The following is an 18,574-nucleotide window of genomic DNA, read 5'->3' on the forward strand; positions in this document are numbered from 1 at the left end:
AGGGAACAAGATGTCCTGTCAGATACTAAAGGGAGGCTCATCCATTGGAAAGAAAATATCTCTTTCATATGATGGCAGTGGAAAACCACTGTTTTAAGAGATAAGATTGAAAAACAGACTGATGGGAAATGGTTCAGGAAGGCTTGTTGTGCAGAAGAGGGAATAGAAGCTGCTGGAAGTGTGCCACCCAGTGTTTTGTACTTGCACATTTAATTGACTAGACTGAACAAACATCTTCTGCAATTGTTCATTTCTTCTTTGTTAAAATGGTCGGGATATGTTAAAAGGCTGGATTCCACATGCATGTTTCAGTGATAATGTTACCTATCAGCTTTGTCCCAAAAGTGTCTAAGATTGCTGTAAATTTGTTAATTGGGTGTCTTTTCATCTGTAGCTGAAATTCAGATGAGGTGGATTTGCTCAGCAATACAAAACATAACGGGACAGAATTTATACCGTGATTTCTACTGCAGGCTGGAATTATCTTGATAAGACTTGTTACAGCATCTTGTTAAAATATTTTAGCCAGGGAAAAAATATTAATTAAATTGAATCAAAATACTCAGGTAGCCCAGAAAAGTTAAAAAAGGAAAAGAGAAAGTAATACTTTCTCCCATTTATTCCACCCACTCTTAAGTTTCTCCTTTTAATTTAATTTTATTTTATTCCATATGCCTGATAATGGGACTTTGTGGAACTGAACCTTTTGAAGTCACTGGGCCAGCTTTTTGGAGAACATCTCGGACAGGTCTCTTCATTTCCATTCCATTTTGTCTTTCTATGGCTGAAACATTGTTATTTAAATGAGTGCTTTCTAGCTCTGATTTTTTTAATGCAAATGTGTGCTGCTTCCCTATTGAATTGAAACCATCAATACTTCTTTTTCCCTATGAAAAGCAGGATAAAAAGTAATATTCTCAGGGCTGAAGGTGAGTTGGGATGTTACTTTTGTGTGAATTTAAGCTAAAAAAGGGAGATACATACAATAGTGAAGTATCAAAATACTGGCTCAATCTTCTTTCTTTTCAAGATATGATTAAAGCAGTTCTGTAAATTTCAAAGAACAGCTGATGCAGGGAAGGTGCCAAGACACAGCAGACCAGTCACACTCCCTCAAGGCATTCTGTATAAGCTGCTTAGAGAAGTACACACAGAAGTGAGACACTATATGCCTCCAGCAATCTTATGGTGCTCTATACCGTCCTTGCCTTTGAAAGTTGTGATGCATTTTAATTAGAAAGTAGGTGTCCTCTCATGTTTAATTTTTTGGAAGCTGTATACCAGGAACCATAGTCTGAACTTACAGGACATCTTAGAGGGAATAGCAAAGAAGGTAAAAAATAATATATCCTTGGCTTTCTTTAGAGTATACTGCATGCCTGTCTTCAGGCTATTCTTTTAGCTATAATGTCTAGAAATGTAGGGCTTTTTTAAAATCTGTGAATGTGGAAGTTCTCCAGTAATTGCATGCCTCCTGGAGCAGGAGCTTTCTGCTCATCAAATATTGCATGATATGAAAAATACCACATCCCATGCCCCCCGCATCAAAAGGGGTGGCAACACCTGAGTTGCATCCATCCCTGGTCTCTGCCTGCCGGACCAAGAGGCATGTGATGCTGAAGCACGTGGATTGTCTCACCCCTTCTCCCATTGGACAAGCACTCATCTTGCAGCAAAAAATGCCACTGTCCATGCCCAGTAGCACCCATGCCAGCAGTATGAGCAAACAGACCTCAGAGACTGAGCTCTCCTTTTAATCACAGAAGTTGTTGTTTTCTCTCAGTGTCAGTGGTTGTTGTTCCAGCCCAGGCTTTTATATATGTTATTCCTGGACTAACGAAAACTTGAAGTGCTGCTTGCCCTGCAATACCAAATTTATGGATGAGGAGACAACTTCAGCTTGCCAGGTGATAATTTGGCACCCTTATGTCAATGTTAAAATCCCTACAGCTGTAAATATTTATTTGATATGAAATATAGTCCAGCTAACACATTATCATATGAATAAATCTAACCTTAAATAAAACATGTGCTCTCCATCTTTTACTCACTTTATAAAATTCTTGATTCTTGCTCTGTGCATTCTCAGCTTATTACAGCTCTTCCAACGTACAGCAGTCTGTGGTGTGCCTTGATTTCTTTTCTAATACAACATTCTGCTTCTTGTATGTCACCTCTTACAGCTTTTGCAAAGTTGTGATTTGATAGGACAAGCGCAGTGAGGGCATTAGGACCGAGAGAAAGACGCACACATTGCTCTGTATTATGTCTGGCAAAGTGCTTCCTGACTGAGTGCCGTAGTTATGTGTGAAACAAAGTCAGGGACCGACTACTTCTCATCTGTTGATCACAGTTAACTTGAAGCCTCTGAACGGGGGAGAGCTGTCAGATCTGCTTTCTGAGATACACTGCTTCAATCCAGGCAGCAATTGGAAACTTTGAAGAAGCAGGATCTACCCTTGAAAGAAACTATGAGAAATGGGCTTTCTTTCAACTTAGAATTTTAAAAGGGAAAAAAAAAATCAAAGCTTTAGCTACTCTTTCAATCAGCAAAGCATGCACTTTCCTAACTAAGCTGGGACTCCGCATAATAAAGGATCTACTTTATCCCACTGGATCCATGCTACATTTTACTACAGTAAGTACAATATTAATAGGAATGTTATAATTTTTTTTCTATAAATAGAGAGGAGAGCATGAAATGGCATCAGTGAAATGTGAAGGGAGCAAAAAAATCCTCTTGGCAGATAGTGAAAACCAGGGCTTTTGTGCAACCCGAGGACTGAAATCTGAGGAAGATTCAAGTGATATTTAACATGACCATCTGTATAATTTTGTCACCAACAGTATGTTCTTGAGGAAGAAGTGCAGATATGGATCACGTAAGCTGCAGTTTCTCTTGCTGTTTCTGATGCTGGGGTTTTTACTACTGATGGTTACAACGCTGAATCCACCACCCAGCAACCAGAGCAAGGAAGGGACTTTCCAGCCTGTGGAGTTCAACCCCCGGGAAGGGTATCAGCTGGACTTTGTGGAGACCCAAGAGATGCTGGAAACCCAGGAGGAGAGCCAGCAGTACTACCCTTTGGATGGTCTATCGCCTTTCATCTCCCTGCGGGAGGATGAGTTGATCATGGCCGTCGTGTCGCCCACCGGCAAAAGGAACCACAGCAGGGCCAGGAAGGGCTATCGCGTGGTGAAGCAGCAGGGCAGGCGGCCGGAGGGGAAGGCAGAGGGGGGCCCCGAGTCCCAGCCGCTGTCCCTGCCCCTGCAGGATGGGCAAGGGGCTGCGGCGGGGGAGCGGCCGCTCGGCCTGGAAACGCACGGCTTTAACGAGGTGCTCAGCGAGCGGATCGCGCTGCGCCGGGACCTGCCTGAGGTACGACACCCGTTGTAAGTAAAACACCCTATTTCACTTCTGGGGAAAAACCTGCCTCCTTCCCCGCCGCCGCGTCTCCCTGAACATCCACTACTGCAAACCCCGCACCTCTCCTCCTCTAGAGCTCTCGTCTTTCCTATCGAACTCCCGTCCGGGTCGGGCGCTCCGCTCCTCAGACCAGGGACGCTCCCAGCCTCCTTCGGGAGGTGGTTCAAGCCCTCAGAGCCGGCGGGCGGCAAAGGTGGAGGGGGGCACGGTGCGGGAAGGGCAGCTGGGGCTCGCTGGGTGAGCGGAGCAGAGGCGCGGAGCGCAGCGCCTGTGGGGGCGGTGTGAGCGCTGCCGCGGCACCCCCACACCCCCGGCTCGGCTCGGCCCGGCCCCGCTCCGGCCCCGCCGCGCCCTGAGGCCGAGCGGGCGGCAGCGCCCCCTACCGGCGCCAGCGTCACGGCAGGTGCCGGGGGTGGCAGGGCAGGGAGCACCCCGGGCCCCGCCCTTCTCCGTCCGTCCGTCTGTCTGTCCGGCTGCTGGGCTGCAGAGGGGGAGGGAACCCACGCCGGACTGGCGACTGGCTTTCCTCTTCGGCCGGGCCCCGTCTCAGCCCACCTGCCGGAGCTATGGGGTCACTGGGCTCACAAAGTGATGAATGGGTGAAGAGTTGGGGCTTTCGGCTCTTCCAGAACAAAAGTGACCCGATGGTCACTCATAAAAGTGGAGCCGACTCTGCACTGGTGTGGCCTCACTATATATTTATATCGTGTGCAGTTTTGGGCACCACAATATAAGAAAGATATAAAGCTGTAGAGGAGGATAACAAAGGTGGCAGTGGGTCTGGAGAAGAAGCCATGTGAAGAGCGGCTGAGGTCACTTGGTTTGCTCAGCCTGGAGAAGAGGAGACTGAGGGGAGACCTCATTGCTCTCTACAGGCTCCTCACAAGGGGAGGAGGAGGGGCAGGCACTGATCTCTGTGGTGACCAGTGACAGGACCCGAGGGAATGGCCTGAAGTTGTGTCAGGGGAGGTTTAGGCTGAACATTAGGAAAAGATTCTTCTCCCAGAGGATGGTTGGGCGCTGGAACAGCTGCCCAGGGAAGTGGTCACGGCACTAAGCCTGACAGTTCAAGGAGAATTTGGACAATGCTCTCAGGCAAATGGTGCGACCCTTAGGGTGTCCTGGGCAGGGCCAGGAGTTGGACTCAATGGTCTTTGTGGGTCCTTCCAACTCAGAATATCCTCTGATTCTGTGGCAAGTATTGAAAGGAAATTCCTGGGAAGAGGGAAGGTGGATACTGGTGTGTCAGACAAACTCTGCCAACACCACAGCTGCCACTGTAAGGCCATTTCGAAAAAATGTTGCATTTGAAGCCCCAGGTGTTACATTTGAAGTCTTGAGACTTTAGAGCCAGTTGTCCCAGCAGCCCAGGAAGGGCTGCTCATCACACTTCTTAAAAAGGATCTGAGGTGTATCTACTATCAAGCTGCCCCAGGGAAAGTCCAGGTTGGACATTAAGAAGAATTTCTTCAAAGGAAGGGCAATTAAACATTGGAATGAAAATGTCCAGGGAGGTGTGGAGTCACTGAACCTGGAAGTGTTTAAGGAAGGACTGGACATGGCACATAGTGCTGTGGCCTCCTTGAGAAGGTGATGACCAGTCAAAGACTGGGCTTGATGATCTCAGAGGTCTTTTCCAACCTAATTGATTCTGTGATATGCTTCCCTTCCCAGAGGGAGCACAAGGAATGTGAGTGGTGTCTTGTCTCCTGTAACAAAAACAATTGTAGTTTTATCCCAGGACATGGTGGAAAGACATACTGGCAAACATTTTATATCAGACCCATAATACATTTTTTTCTAGTGTTCATTTTCACATATTTAAAGATAGCTGGCGGCCCCAATTTAAGGGTACAGTCTCAAAGAAAGAGAAATGAAGGAGTGTTTTCTGTACTTATTGACTAGGTTTAGTGTTAATTTGGTTAACTCCATTAAATAATGACATGCTGGTATTATTTCAGTTATTTTTTGGCATGCTTCACTGCTAACTCTTCAAACTATGTAATGTTCAAAGGGGAGTGACTAGCCTGGTTTACTGTCTTTGGTGGAAAGCCAAAAAACAGTTTTACATTGGCAGCTGAAGGGCCATCCAACAAGATACAGCTTCAGTTAACTCTGATCTTGGTAACATTTAAGCCATGGTCTCAGAGCTCCTGGATGGATTTTGCTGTCTCACTAGTTACAGCCTAAAGAGTTCTCAACACCACAGCTTACAGAGTCCAGAAACCCCAGATGTCAGCATCTGAGGCTGATTTAAATCCAGATCATAAACCTGAAGCAGAATATGTCTAAGCCAGACCTGTCCTTCATGGCATAACACACAAACCACAATGATGATTTTTAGGTGTAGTTTACTCTGGGGGCCTGGCTTACAACTATGTCAGTCCAGTTTTACAGCAGTATAAAGAGAGAGCAAACCAGAATCAGATTGTCTGTGTCTCTATTCGGTTTGCATCATGTTGTTCATCACAATGCCTATTATTATTTAATTAGAGGGAAGCCAACCAGTTAGAGATGTTTCAGTGAGTTACCTCCATGGACCGGACCCAGTCTCCCTCAGGTCACTTGAAATGGCATGGCAAATACTTCACATAAGAAGCAGCCCATGCTCTGAGGTACCTTCATCCCTCAAAGTGCTTTCTGCTGCTATCAGTTGCTCCAGCTGGGACTGACACTCTCCTGGGACACCTGAATCAAGCCTGCCATTGTGACTTTTATCATGGGGGTTCTGCCCAAAAGAAAGGTCTGTTTTCCTCTCTTGGGTTTGAGTGCCAAATGGCAAAAGAAACTCACAAGGTATCTACAAGTTTTAAGTTTCATTACCAAAGTATAGCTTCCTCTGGAGTGCTGTTTGGAGCTGAATCTCAATTAAATATTTTCCTGAAGGTGAGTGGGAGTCCCTGTCAGCTCTGCCTTTGCCTTGTCAGAATTGCTCTCTATTCGTTGCTGCATGTGACAATTCCTTGTTTTTCACAAATTAGATTAAATCACTATGTCTCATATCAGTCACAGCCCTGACTTTTTGAAATGCCAATTTATGATAGACAGGCTATGAAACTGCTCCAAATTACAGGGAAGGTATTTTTGTGTACCAGTACCCTTGTGCATTTTTGTGAAGATTAGACATCTATATCGCAAGTCTTTGCCAATCTCCATGGCAACTAAGCACTTGCCACCAAGGTTATGTGTTCAAGTACCGTTATTTTCAATTCTTTTCCAATTAAGATTTCACAACAGCCTTATTTTCTTGCTATAACCACAGAACTAGCAACTAGCTGCTAATAGCTATAGAATGTTTCTGGTTAGAAGCTGCCTGATACTAAAAGGACTGCATTAGATCTTCACTTGTCTTAATTATTTCTCTATTCTATTGCTTGAAAATACTCACTCCCAAGTCATGAGAATATTCTTTCCTTGATCCTGCTGAAAATGGAAACAATCACGTTATATGAAATTATGAGGTAACAGTATTGTTGATTACACAAAATTAGTAAACCAAAGACAATATAGATAATTTACGGTGTAAAAATAATCAAGAAAATTTTCCTTTCTATGTAAAAAAAAGTGAACTATTGAAAAATGCAATAAATTATTAAGATTGTTCTCATTTCAAATATATATTCTATAGAATACATATTATTCTACAATATATGTATTATTCTACAATATACATATTATTCTATAATATACTATAAAAGTGCATCTATAGTGATCATTTATGTGTATTAAATCATTCAGACTATGGAATCTCTTAAGTGATTAGCAGCTTTGTGTCTGGATAATGTCTAGCAGCATAGAACCTCAGTCCATGAACGGAAGCACTAAGTAAAACACTAATAAACAGAAATACTAAAATTATATCCCTTACATGAATTTCTGCTGAGTAGCCAATTGTTTAACAACCACTGTAAACTCTGTATAATTATTTGCTTGGCAATACAAAAATGCTGAAATAACAATGGGCTACATTCAGCCAATTGTGTAATTCCTTGAAGAAATTCTTGCTGCTGGAGATTAAATGAGTTAGGACACTGAATGACTGTTATTTGGAAAATAAAAAGATTTTTTAAATGTGCTTTCTAATGTCAGCAAAATATAGACATAGTCTTTGTATATCTACAATGGGCATTTGAAAGTATTTTCTAGAAAATGTGCACCCTCACGCCAGAATAGATGGTTTTCATATACAGTTTCTGTGAGGATGAATGGGAAGTGTTTGTCATCTTTAAATGTTTGAGTGATTGTGGTGGTTTAACACCAGGTGGGAATTAAACTTCCCCCTGTTCCCCTCTGGTGAGGGAGGGACAAAGGATTGACTCTGGGTTGAGATAACAATTTACTGAAAACCAACAGCAATGGAGTAAAGAAACAAACAGTGACAGCAGCAATGCTAATAACAGAAGTATACAAAGAGAGAAGGTGCTTTACACACAAAAGGCATTCACCACCTTGACTTAGCGCTGCATGGCCACTGAGACAAAGACAAGTGAGATGTTCCTGTGTCTTGGCAATGACAGTGGTTATTCCAGAGACAAAGACAGATGGCAGGGGGATGTTCCTGTGGCTTGGCAGTGTACTGCAGTTATTCCTGAGACCAAGACAAGATGGTGGCCCTCTCCTTACCCAGTGCCACATAGCCTCCTGAGACAAAGACAAGATGGCAGACTTTCCCTGCAGGCAGTGTTCCCCAAGCCCAAGACAATGAAAAACAATGAGGGAAAACAAACCCCCAAAACTGTCCACTTTGCACCATGCCGCCCGCTTCCAGACTGCTCTGCTGGTTTGATTGCACACTGACTCCCAGCTGGGAGTCTCATTCACCAGTGATAATTTTCATTGGAAAAGCAACCTGTACAAACCTTATAATGAAAATACATTTTCTTTCTTAAATGTATCTATATTTGTAATCATGGCCCATATAAGGATCCATGTCATTGCCATAAAGGACTGAGATGTTGGCTTCATTCAATAGGATCTTGGTCAGGTAATCCACAGGTATACTGATCTGTTGTGCAGATGACTTATTTCATTTGTTAGTCTTAATGGTACTGCAATTGTTTGCTCTTTTCTTTCTTACTTGGGAAAATGTGGAAATTAGTGGAAGCTGGCCTGCTTTATCCCTCACTCTAATTATCTTCACTTTTTCTTTACATTCTGGACTGTTTCTGTTTGAGCTCTGGTTTTTGAGGCAGACAGCAGGAATAAAAAACTATCCCGGAACACAGGAACACTTTCTTCTTTTTGTATTATAATTTGATAGTGCTATTCCCATATTTTCACTTCATATTCCAGTTTTGGATATACCTTAGTACTTTCTTTTTTTAGAAGTGAGTTGAGACCTTAAACTGCTCTCCACTCCTGAAAGTTTAGGTGCTGCCTGCAACTTTGCTCTGAGAAAAATAATTAGCCATTTGTTCCAGTGGTTCCAGTGTCTTGCTCATCTCACTCATGCAGGTGCCTACAGCAAAAATATGACTCCAGTCTGCCTACTGCTAGTGTCATCATCTGTTTCCATGATGAAGCCTGGTCTACTCTGCTGAGAACTGTGCACAGCATTATGGATACAGCCCCAAAGGCCTTACTCAAGGATATCATCCTAGTTGACGATCTCAGCCAGCAAGGTAGCTCCCATTTCTCTCTATGTGAGTTCTCTTTTCAAAACTTCAGGGAAGAAACTGTCCTCCTCTAAGAAGTGTGTGAGGAGAGGAGAAGGCAAAGATGACTCCTGGGAAGTGAGCTAAGCACAGCCCAGAGCTGGCTACCAGGTTTCACTGTCCATCCCTAGAATTCAGCATAGCCTTTCAACTTTGAGATATGTTTCTGTTTTTACCCCCACATCCTTTACAACCACTCTGAACTTTCTTACTTTAAAATAAGATCACAGTATGTAAATCCTAGGATTCCCACTGGACCAGGTCTGCTGTCATAATTTCCAGACTTGGATTTTGGCTGAAGCATAGAGTGGAAAAGTCCACATTGCTAAAGTAGTCCAAAGTGCTTGCTAAAGCCAAACACCTGTAGTATCTCACTCTCATCTGTGTATTTTATGAGATGATGAGAGCATCCACCTTTTGCTGAAAACTGGAAAGGAGGCTATTAAGATTCCCACAGGAATAGCCTCATAACTTGTGAATCTCAGTTTCCATTAGTCTCTACTTCCCTTTGACATTATGATGCTGTAGAAATATTTGAAATGTGGCCTACTCGGCCATTTAAAACAAATGCCCCTGAAACATTTTCCCAGCAAGAAGTAGCATCTCCTACTACCTGTTTCTTTTCTCTAACAGCTTGAATCAAAGCTAAAACATTTCAGTGACTGTTGTGTTTCTGACAGGGCCCCTGAAGTCGGCTCTGAGTGAATACATCTCTAAGCTGGACGGTGTGAAGCTCATCCGGAGCAACAAGAGGCTTGGAGTCATCCGCGGTCGGATGCTGGGAGCCGCACGGGCTACCGGGGACGTGCTCATCTTCATGGATTCCCACTGCGAGTGTCAGAAGGGCTGGCTGGAGCCCCTCCTGGCCAGGCTCTCCAGCAGCAGGTAAATATCCCTGGGTATGCTGGTTTCTGCTGAAAGGGACCTGTTTGGAAAGTGTTGGGTAGTTTTTGTAATCCTCCCTTGGTTACCTTCTTGCTTTTGGTCACATCCCTTTTATTTTCTACCTTATCAGCATATGTATCACTCTGATATGTGAGAAGCAGGATAGGTCTTATGGCTGATTACCCTCACTTTTACACCCTGTGTAAATTTCAGAATTCATAACCTGTTAGAGCTTAGAAGCTTTAGATGGCTTCCTGGTGGTCTGAATTAAAAAGGTTTCAGTCTCAACCTGTTTGTAAATCAGCAGACATCCACCAGAGAAAATTACTGCAAGACTCCATTGTTTTTACTTTTTAGCTGTCTCAGTAATGGAGCCAAGAATAAAATGCTTTGTCCTTCTGAGCCAGTTTGGCTGTGTACCATGTCACCTTTTGGCTGCCATTTCTCTTCCACAGAAAAAGCCCAGACTTCCAGGGCAATCTAGGTAGGTTTAGCTAATCACAGATACTTTCACTGACCCCAAAGTAACAGAGTAAGGTAGAGATTAATATTTCTGAGTATTTAATGTTTAGGGTGGTTCTTGGGCCTGCTTTCTAATCTACAGCTAATCTCATCTATGCAGTCCTTTGAAGATGTTAAAACCACTGCAAATGTTTCTAGGCTTACATGTCAGTAAATCTTTTATTAAAGGGACTTTTTTAAAAGAAAAATTTGTACATTAAATAATTGCTAGAGAGGGTAAAAAAAAAAAAAAGATCTTCAAACTCTTACTAGACTGTTAAATAGTCATGCTAAACACCTTCAAAGGCTGTTCCCAGGCACTGGAAGAAGCTGCTTTTATGGCTTATTATGTTTGTTTACAAGAGAATTAATGTGAGCTTTTAGAAATTATTATATCATTTGAATGAAAACATTAAGAGTACTGAAAGCAAGAGTAATGCTGCCCTAGAATGTCAGGAATATTCTTTTCAAAAAGGTCCTCCTTGGAAAAGCAGATTATTTTTTGTTTGCTGACAAATTAGATGGTTTACTATGAATATACTTCATGATTCTTCTGCCTTGAACTATAGTCTATTTTTGATGTTCAAGCCAAATTACTGTGTGTATCAATTGGCCAGTCCTCATTCAAGGGTGTTGGAACTGCTGAATTTAAAAGAGTTACAAAAAGTCTCAGAGGAGAGCTATAGTGAAGGGAGAATTACAACAGCAGGAGAGAGAAGTTAGGACCCCACACCCCCACAATGTCAAAAATTCACTGTCAAAAATTATCCTTCCTGAGGCAATGCAAAGCCTCCAAGTCTGCTATTTTTCAGGGACTCTGTAGCACTGTCACCAGGGGGTGAGAAGGGAATTCTCTTCATTATAGGGCCCATATGCTCATTCATTACCCCAGGAGAGCAGAATTTAACAGTGAATTAACTAAGATCTAATTGGATTAATGAAGCAAAGATGGAAAACTGATTGGATAATAGTATGGGTTAAGCCATCCCTTTTTGTGTGCTGTATCAGTCACTGTGTCTGACCCTGGAAGCTTTGTCACTTCTAGTGAGGAGAGCCTGTGACATCCTCCAATGAGGAGGGAAGATAAGGTCTAAGGCACCTGGCAGTCACCTTCCTTTACTGTCCCTCTTTCTCCAGCTGAAGAATGGTGACAATTACACTGACCTGATAAGGAAGTTAATTCATGACTTTTCATAAATTGCTTGTAATGCTTGCATGGAGATCACCATGGAAATGTAGGGCACTATCATAGTCAACTTGGCTTCATTTAGCACTTGAGGAGCTGTTAAATTGAATCATGTGCACTCTGTGCCCAAGTGAGGAAAGCACAGGAAGCTGAGAGTGACTGGTGAAATATCCATCTTTCCTCTTCCTAATGTACCGATCAAACTGTAACTCATGCACTTTTGCTGGAGGGACAGGATGGGAAAACAATCACCTGGATTGAGTGAGTTGTTTGCTGGCAAGGACCAATGCAGCCTTTCAAAGCTCAAACCTTTGCAGGAACTTAAGGGAGCTATAGAGTGGTTTTAACTTTAAAAATAGTAATTAAGCCTAATTTTCTAGACTCCTGATCCAAGTGTGTCAATATTATTGTGATCTGCCTTAGAGTGATGCTGAGAGATCCTTGCCCAGACTGAGATTTCACTGTGAGTTGAACATACTCACAACGAGAGAGATACTCAGTTTTTAGTAGACTGTAGGATAAATATAGAAAAATATCTCAGTTTTACAGGTATAGAAATATTTATACAGAAATACTTGGCAGATATTTGACTTGTTCTAGGTAATGACATTTCATTTCCCTGCCTGATGGCTTTATTCACTAACCCAATCTAATTTATTTTTCTGAAAAAAAAAAAATTAAGTAATTCCAAAATCTTTGAATATACACTTTTGAGCACCTTGAGTGGGACTAGTTCTGTGAACCATGGCTAATAAATTGACTGAGAAGCTGTGCATCAGCTTAGTATATTGCCTAGAGAATGGTTCAGTGGTTTCTAAAGCATTCCTTGACATTTTGATTATTCAAGGATGAATACTGTAGGTACCTGGACAATATTAGAAAACCACATGAGATGCCCCACAGATCATTTAATTTGACAACTGTTTGTGTTGCAGGCTAATTCCAGGTGAGTGGCATGGTGCATAATAATGCAGCTGTGCCATTATTACAGTCGTCTTTGGAAGGGTTTGCCTTCTCCAGGAGACTGCAGAGCTGCTATTTTGTATTCTGTCCAAAGGCAGGGAAAGGCAGAGGGAGCATATGATGAACAGTGCCATGAAGCCTTAAAAATGTTGTTCCTTTGATCTAAAACCAGTGGTCACCGTGCTGAAACAGGATGATTAAAAAAATATCCAAAATATATTTCCTTAAAATACTTCATGAAAGCAAAATGAACCTTGATGATATCCTTGACAAGGAATTCCACCTGTAAAAGAGGCCTGGGCACCATAGCTATGGACAGAGGGGTGGTTTGCAAAGGGGTAGCTGGGCCTTGGGACCTCCCCCTGCTCCTCATTGCAAGGGCTGTTTCTCTCTGTGCTGGAGCACTGCCTAAACCACAGCTCAAATATTAGATTAGGAAACAGAAGCCTGTTACATTATTTAAAAGAGCTTATTTGGTTTCTAAAATTCAAAGTGCCTCTACTTAGCGCTGTGATTCTAGGTCACTTATCTTTAATGAAAATGCTGATAAACAGAATAAGAAATTAGCATAGCAGTGGAAAGGTGTTTCATCATCTGTGTGCTCCCATCAGGAACAAATGGAAGCCTCTGCTTGTAGATACAGGAATAGAAAGAGTTCTGCTGTCCAGAAATTTTCAGTGTGGTTCTGATTTTATGGTAATACACAAGAGAGAAGGGAAATATTTTGCACTAAAGCTGAACAGCTTCTTCATCTCTTTTAGTCTGATTCCCCACTTTTCAGTGGCCCATATCCCAGCTTTCTGAGCTACCAAATACATGAGCCATCTGTTTTCTAACTTCTCACAGTCTTGGAGAAGCAGGATGTTATCCATTCAGAGCCCACACAACCCCAGCATCTGAGCATGCAATTCCATGCTGCTTTCCCAGTGTTAAAGCCTTCCATACACTTCACATGTAACAGCCTACTTCCTGGGATTTCTGTGTTTGCTTGATCCTTTTATATCACCCATTTGTCAATAACATTCATTTCAAATTCAGTAAATGTTCTGCATTTACATGGTAGGTTATGGAAAGATAAGCTATCTCTTTACAATCTTTCACAGTTGATCAGGATCAGAAGGTGACCTATTTTAAAGAAGTTGAGGTAAAGAAAATAAAGACATGAGTCTAAAGTCAAAGGCAAATATTACTGCTAAACACAGGAGCAATAAAGATTTAGGCATAATTCATGGCTCAGTGCCCTGACTGTCCAGTGTTAAAAGCTGTTAGTTACCTCTACAGATTTTGTTACCCTACATACAAATTTTAATATTTTAGCAAAATATTAAAAGGCAGGTTCAAAAATTAATTTTAATAAAGCATTCCCTTAGCACTCTGCTTTGCAGAGATTTGCTCAGTGCTTAGCATATGAATACTCCACCCATTTGAGTAGACTGTTCCTATGCCCTAAGTTAGGCTGGAGTTGGTCTGTAAGGCAGTATTTAAGTAATCCTTTATAACATTCCTTATCACTGCATTTTATCTTCTTATTAACCCTATCTAATTTCAAGTGGTCTGTATTTCTAAGACTTTAGCCAGCAATGTGCTCTCAGTGGAAATGCAGCATTTTGTGGAACCAGCTTGGGTCCTCAGTTACTCACTGAAGTTTTGACTGGATGCAGAAACAGAGAACTGGGACTACCTGGATTTCTTAGCTATCTAATTTTTGCAAGCTGTGACACACCCTGAAATAGGTTGAGAATTATACATAATTTTTATGTTTGGTTTTTAAGGGTTTCTTTTTCTCCTTATCTAAAGGAGGATTCAAACTGATTAAAATCTATTCCTTCCAGCAAAACACAGGGTAAATCAATACAAAAGTGCTTTAAAAAAAAGTGTATCCAATACTTCAAAACTGATAAAATAATTAAATCTTCCTCTCCTCATGTTACTTAGTTTAAAATTAGAAAAGAACATAATGTCCATGCTGACTGTAAAGGGTCATGGGAAGACATTTCATTTGCAATTGTATTTGGTAAAGAAATCTCAAACCAGGAAATTGTTCTTGTTTGGGTTGCTCTTTTTCATGGAATTGTGACCTTTTGTAATTTGTGTGAGTTCCAAGCATTTGAAATATTCACAGATTAGTCAAACAGTTCAAAGCCTTGCTGCTAGTTGTATTTGAATTTCCTGGTTTTTTCTTCCCTCAGATTCCACAGAGTAAAATTAGCAGTAGTTTGTGTTTCATTTCAAAGTGTTGAGAAGCTGCTGTCTGCCAGTTACCCAGTTAAAAACAAGAATAGCTAAGAACATCTTCCAATTACCATCTACTGCAAATTTGCATTTAGAACTACACAAATGTCAAACCGTCTTTGAATATGCAGAAAATCGCTATTTTTTTATCATACCAAGAAAAAAATGGGTAAAGCACTGCTTGATTAGGATTAAAATTGAATAATGACCAATTTTCACACAAGATAAAGTTACTAGATTCTTCTATTTCAGATCAGAAAGACACTCCCAATATTTAGTTTTAAGAAGGTGTGTTTCTGTTGGTTTCAGCAGAGCTACATCATGACTATACTACGCTTACACCAGTTGAAGGTCTAGAATTACTCTTACAAACATACTCTTGAAAATTGTTAATCTTGGCATTCTGAAAAAGGTACAAAAGTAGTAACTCTAAAACACAGTTATCAGTTTTACTGTATAATTTTGTGGGAAAGGAGATCAGATTTTATTTTGTTCTGGTTTACGGTTGAATTTAGCCGGGATATAACATGGCCTATTCCTGTGAGTTATTTTCAATTTAAACACTGTAATTTTCCATGCCATAATTTGCAGATAGTTTGGATAATTGCTTGGTCTCCAAACTATCAGAATCCATTATGACCTTACTGGTATATTTCTTGAATTGAAATCTTGAAGAATCAATGCCCAATAACTAGAACTACTGCTGTGGTGCCTACTCTTGTGAGCAATTGTACTCATGCCAGAAGCACCACGGGAGTTTGGAGCTTTATAGTGGCAACACATTTAAGGTGGATTTAAAAAAAAAAAAAAGACAGGTTTTAAACAGTTATGGTGATATGAAAATGTAGAATAGTCTGAAATGTTTGGATCATCTGATCCAGAATATATCTGTGTGTGTCTGTTTCTATCTGAACTATCCAGGATCAGTTCATGTGGTCTAGTCTGCATGGTCAAGGTCTTCTGAGTAGTTTAGTCTACATTGCCTCTGGCTTCTACTCAAATATGCCCTCCTGATATTTCCCTCTTGAATCTGAAATAGTAAAATAAACTACCCTGGGGTCATTAATTTCTCAGTCCTGTCTGAATGAGAATGGATAAACCAGTAGCAATAGATAGTGTGGGTTTCAGCAAGCAGCAGCAAACTGAGGTGGGAACCATGCAGCTGCCTCTACACTCCCAACCAGGCGGTTGTCAGAGATTCCTGTACACTGGAAAATGCAGCAGGCTGTAGAAATTACTGTTACAGTGACTTTTCATTTTTGACATTTAGTCATTTAAAATCCATTTAACTTGTCAGATGGATTTCCCCGAGCATATCAAAGAAAGGAATGCCTGTTTGAGTGAGCCCAGTGGGACACTACCTTTAGGAACTTTTAGAAGCAGGTAGTTTGCTTTGCATGCTGTTAGTGGGTAAAGCTTCCAGTAGAAAGGGCCCTGCTAGTTTGAGTCCTGGGTGGTTTCTCCTGTCATGGATACAAAACTGTATCACAGGGACATCATTAGGAGAATCAGAGAAGGATATCAGCTTTGTTATTTTTTGTATCACTTCTTTCCATTTCTTCTTGAGTCCTGGGGAAGGATGATAGGAACTCACTGCCTTGATGTATATGCCCGCAAATGCTGCATGTGACCATAAAATTTTCTCACCTATTTGTAAACCAGATGCTTGTTTCTAAGAGTGCTTATTATTGCATACTATAAAGGATAGTTTTATACCTGAGCAGAGAAATAAAATCACTTTTCTATTTAAATCTTCCTGGTTTAAGCTCATCATAGGACAGTCTGCTCTTACTAGGAAAAAAAACTGGGTCATTTTAAAGCAATCCTCTGCACGGTTCATCTTTGTACTCTCAACTAGCAAGCAGTAGTCTGTTTCTCTGTGGGCTTCTAAAATCCTCTACAGGAAATGTCAACTGTAAAAAAATAAAGTTGGGCATTTTCCTCCACTCTGATTCTGAAAAAACATTTTTCTAGTGATTGTAGAGGCAGAGAAGATATTTCAAGATTATATTAACATAACCCAGAGCTACCATCTTCCTTAGCTGGTTCTGGCCTCTGCCATGAAAAAAATACAAATGTCTCACTGCACTGGAGACTTCTGAGATGTCCTTCCTTCACTGACAGTCTTATGTTTCAATCAAATTTCTCTCCTTGTGATTTCTGACCAACATATACATCTTAAAAGAGGAGATAAGAACATCTACATTTTGCCCCCAAACTGACCATTTCATGTTTGTCTCTGTTTTAATAGGAAGTTTTTTCCTAGGGAATAATTTCCTACATGGATATTCCTACTCTAAAATAACAATATTTTTTTTCCAGTGTACTTTAATCCCTCTTAAAAATTACTGATTTTTCTCCAGAAGTATTTCTGTCTATAGACCAGCCTTTGCACTGAGACCAGAGACTATCCTTTTAGCATAACAGAGAAGAAATGGAAACACTTTTTCCCTGCAGTCCCTAATACCATTTCATTCATACTCTGAACATTTCCAAATGTGATATATCATTGACCTGAAAACAGGGAACACTGAATGTTGTTCTGAACTACCAGTTAATTCCAAGAGGATGTGCAAGTACACTGTGAAATACTGTGATTTCTTTGCCATAGGGAAATGTCTAGTATGTCTTCTCAGACTAATCCAAATTTAACTTAAGTTAGAAATAAATTCAAGGATTGCCACCTAGAGTGTAATGGCTCTGTTCTTGCTCTTAAAAGTAGGTTCCACCATGGGACAGTGCATTTGCAAGAGCATTCTAAGATTGTGATAAAATACAAACAGGCAGTGGCTTATGAACTCAGTAATAAATATTTTTTCAAAACAACCAGCAGAACAAACTAAGGATAAGTGCAGTCTTTATTGGCCTGATGTGACAAACTCATGAAGTGTGTGCAACATTTACAGGAAAATCAGAGGATGGTAAAGGGTGAGAGGCCAAAATCGTCTTCTTCTATAAACTTTGCATCCATGCAGAGCCTGCAGCATCAGAGGCCGGGGCCTCTGTATAAAATAGCTTTACAAGAATTCTGATGCTTAACTCCTAACAATATCCTAGATAGTGTTATATGACAATGCAAGGTACAGGGTATCAGTGAATTATTGATCTTTGGATTCCTCATTGCATGCTCTGTATTCCCACACAACAAGCATGAGCTTCTGTCAGCAGGGAAACTAAGGGCACTCAGCATTTAGAGGATTGCTTGTGCTTGGCAGTGTCAAAGAGGAGAACTAATGTTTACTAAGAGAGGAATGGACTTCTTTTATGCTTTGGTTTGGGAAATAAGTGGTATTGTCTTTTTCAGAAACAGTGTCATCTCCCCTGTCATAGATGTTATAGACTGGAAGACCTTTCAGTACTATCACTCTGTGGGCTTGCATCGAGGTGTTTTTGATTGGAAATTAGATTTTCATTGGGAGCCAGTGCCAGAGCATGAAGAGAAGGTACGACAGTCTCCCATCAGCCCTATCAGGTAACAGTCCATCAGACAATGTGCCTTGCTCAGCTCAGCAGCAAAACTGTACAGTTTGGGTCATCTTGGGTCATCTTCCAGCTAACAAGAGAAAGGTGTGGCTACTTGCACATGCTCAATTAATAAATCTTAAGGGATAGTTTTTTTGTTTGTGCTGGTTTTTGGCCTTTAGTAATCATTCTAACTAGACTGCAGTCACACTTTCAATGTGACAAATATTTTCCACACATTGACACAACTAGAGAACAGCCTGA

The 18,574-nt window shown here is 41.2% G+C and overlaps 1 protein-coding gene across 4 annotated transcripts in view; it reads left to right on the forward strand.

The window, feature by feature from the left end:
• The first annotated feature begins 1,314 nt into the window (after window positions 1-1,314).
• GALNT15 (polypeptide N-acetylgalactosaminyltransferase 15) overlaps window positions 1,315-18,574 on the forward strand; it is a 30,280-nt gene continuing 13,020 nt past the window's right edge. Inside the window, exons 1-6 of one of the 4 annotated variants that reach the window (XM_071429290.1) lie at window positions 1,701-1,907; window positions 2,184-2,638; window positions 2,848-3,393; window positions 8,882-9,048; window positions 9,762-9,966; window positions 18,153-18,320. In XM_071429290.1, the coding sequence (XP_071285391.1) occupies window positions 2,849-3,393; window positions 8,882-9,048; window positions 9,762-9,966; window positions 18,153-18,320 (1,085 nt within the window). In that variant the 5' untranslated portion in view covers window positions 1,701-1,907; window positions 2,184-2,638; window position 2,848. Of the gene's footprint in view, window positions 1,334-1,700; window positions 1,908-2,183; window positions 3,394-8,881; window positions 9,049-9,761; window positions 9,967-18,152; window positions 18,321-18,574 lie in introns of those variants that run through there. The other 3 variants (XM_071429291.1, XM_071429288.1, XM_071429289.1) reach the window with 3 other exon arrangements.

Source organism: Agelaius tricolor, unplaced genomic scaffold (assembly GCF_023055355.1).
Source record: "Agelaius tricolor isolate 1412-34295 unplaced genomic scaffold, bAgeTri1.0.p SCAF_6, whole genome shotgun sequence".
NCBI classification, from domain to species: Eukaryota; Metazoa; Chordata; class Aves; order Passeriformes; family Icteridae; genus Agelaius; species Agelaius tricolor.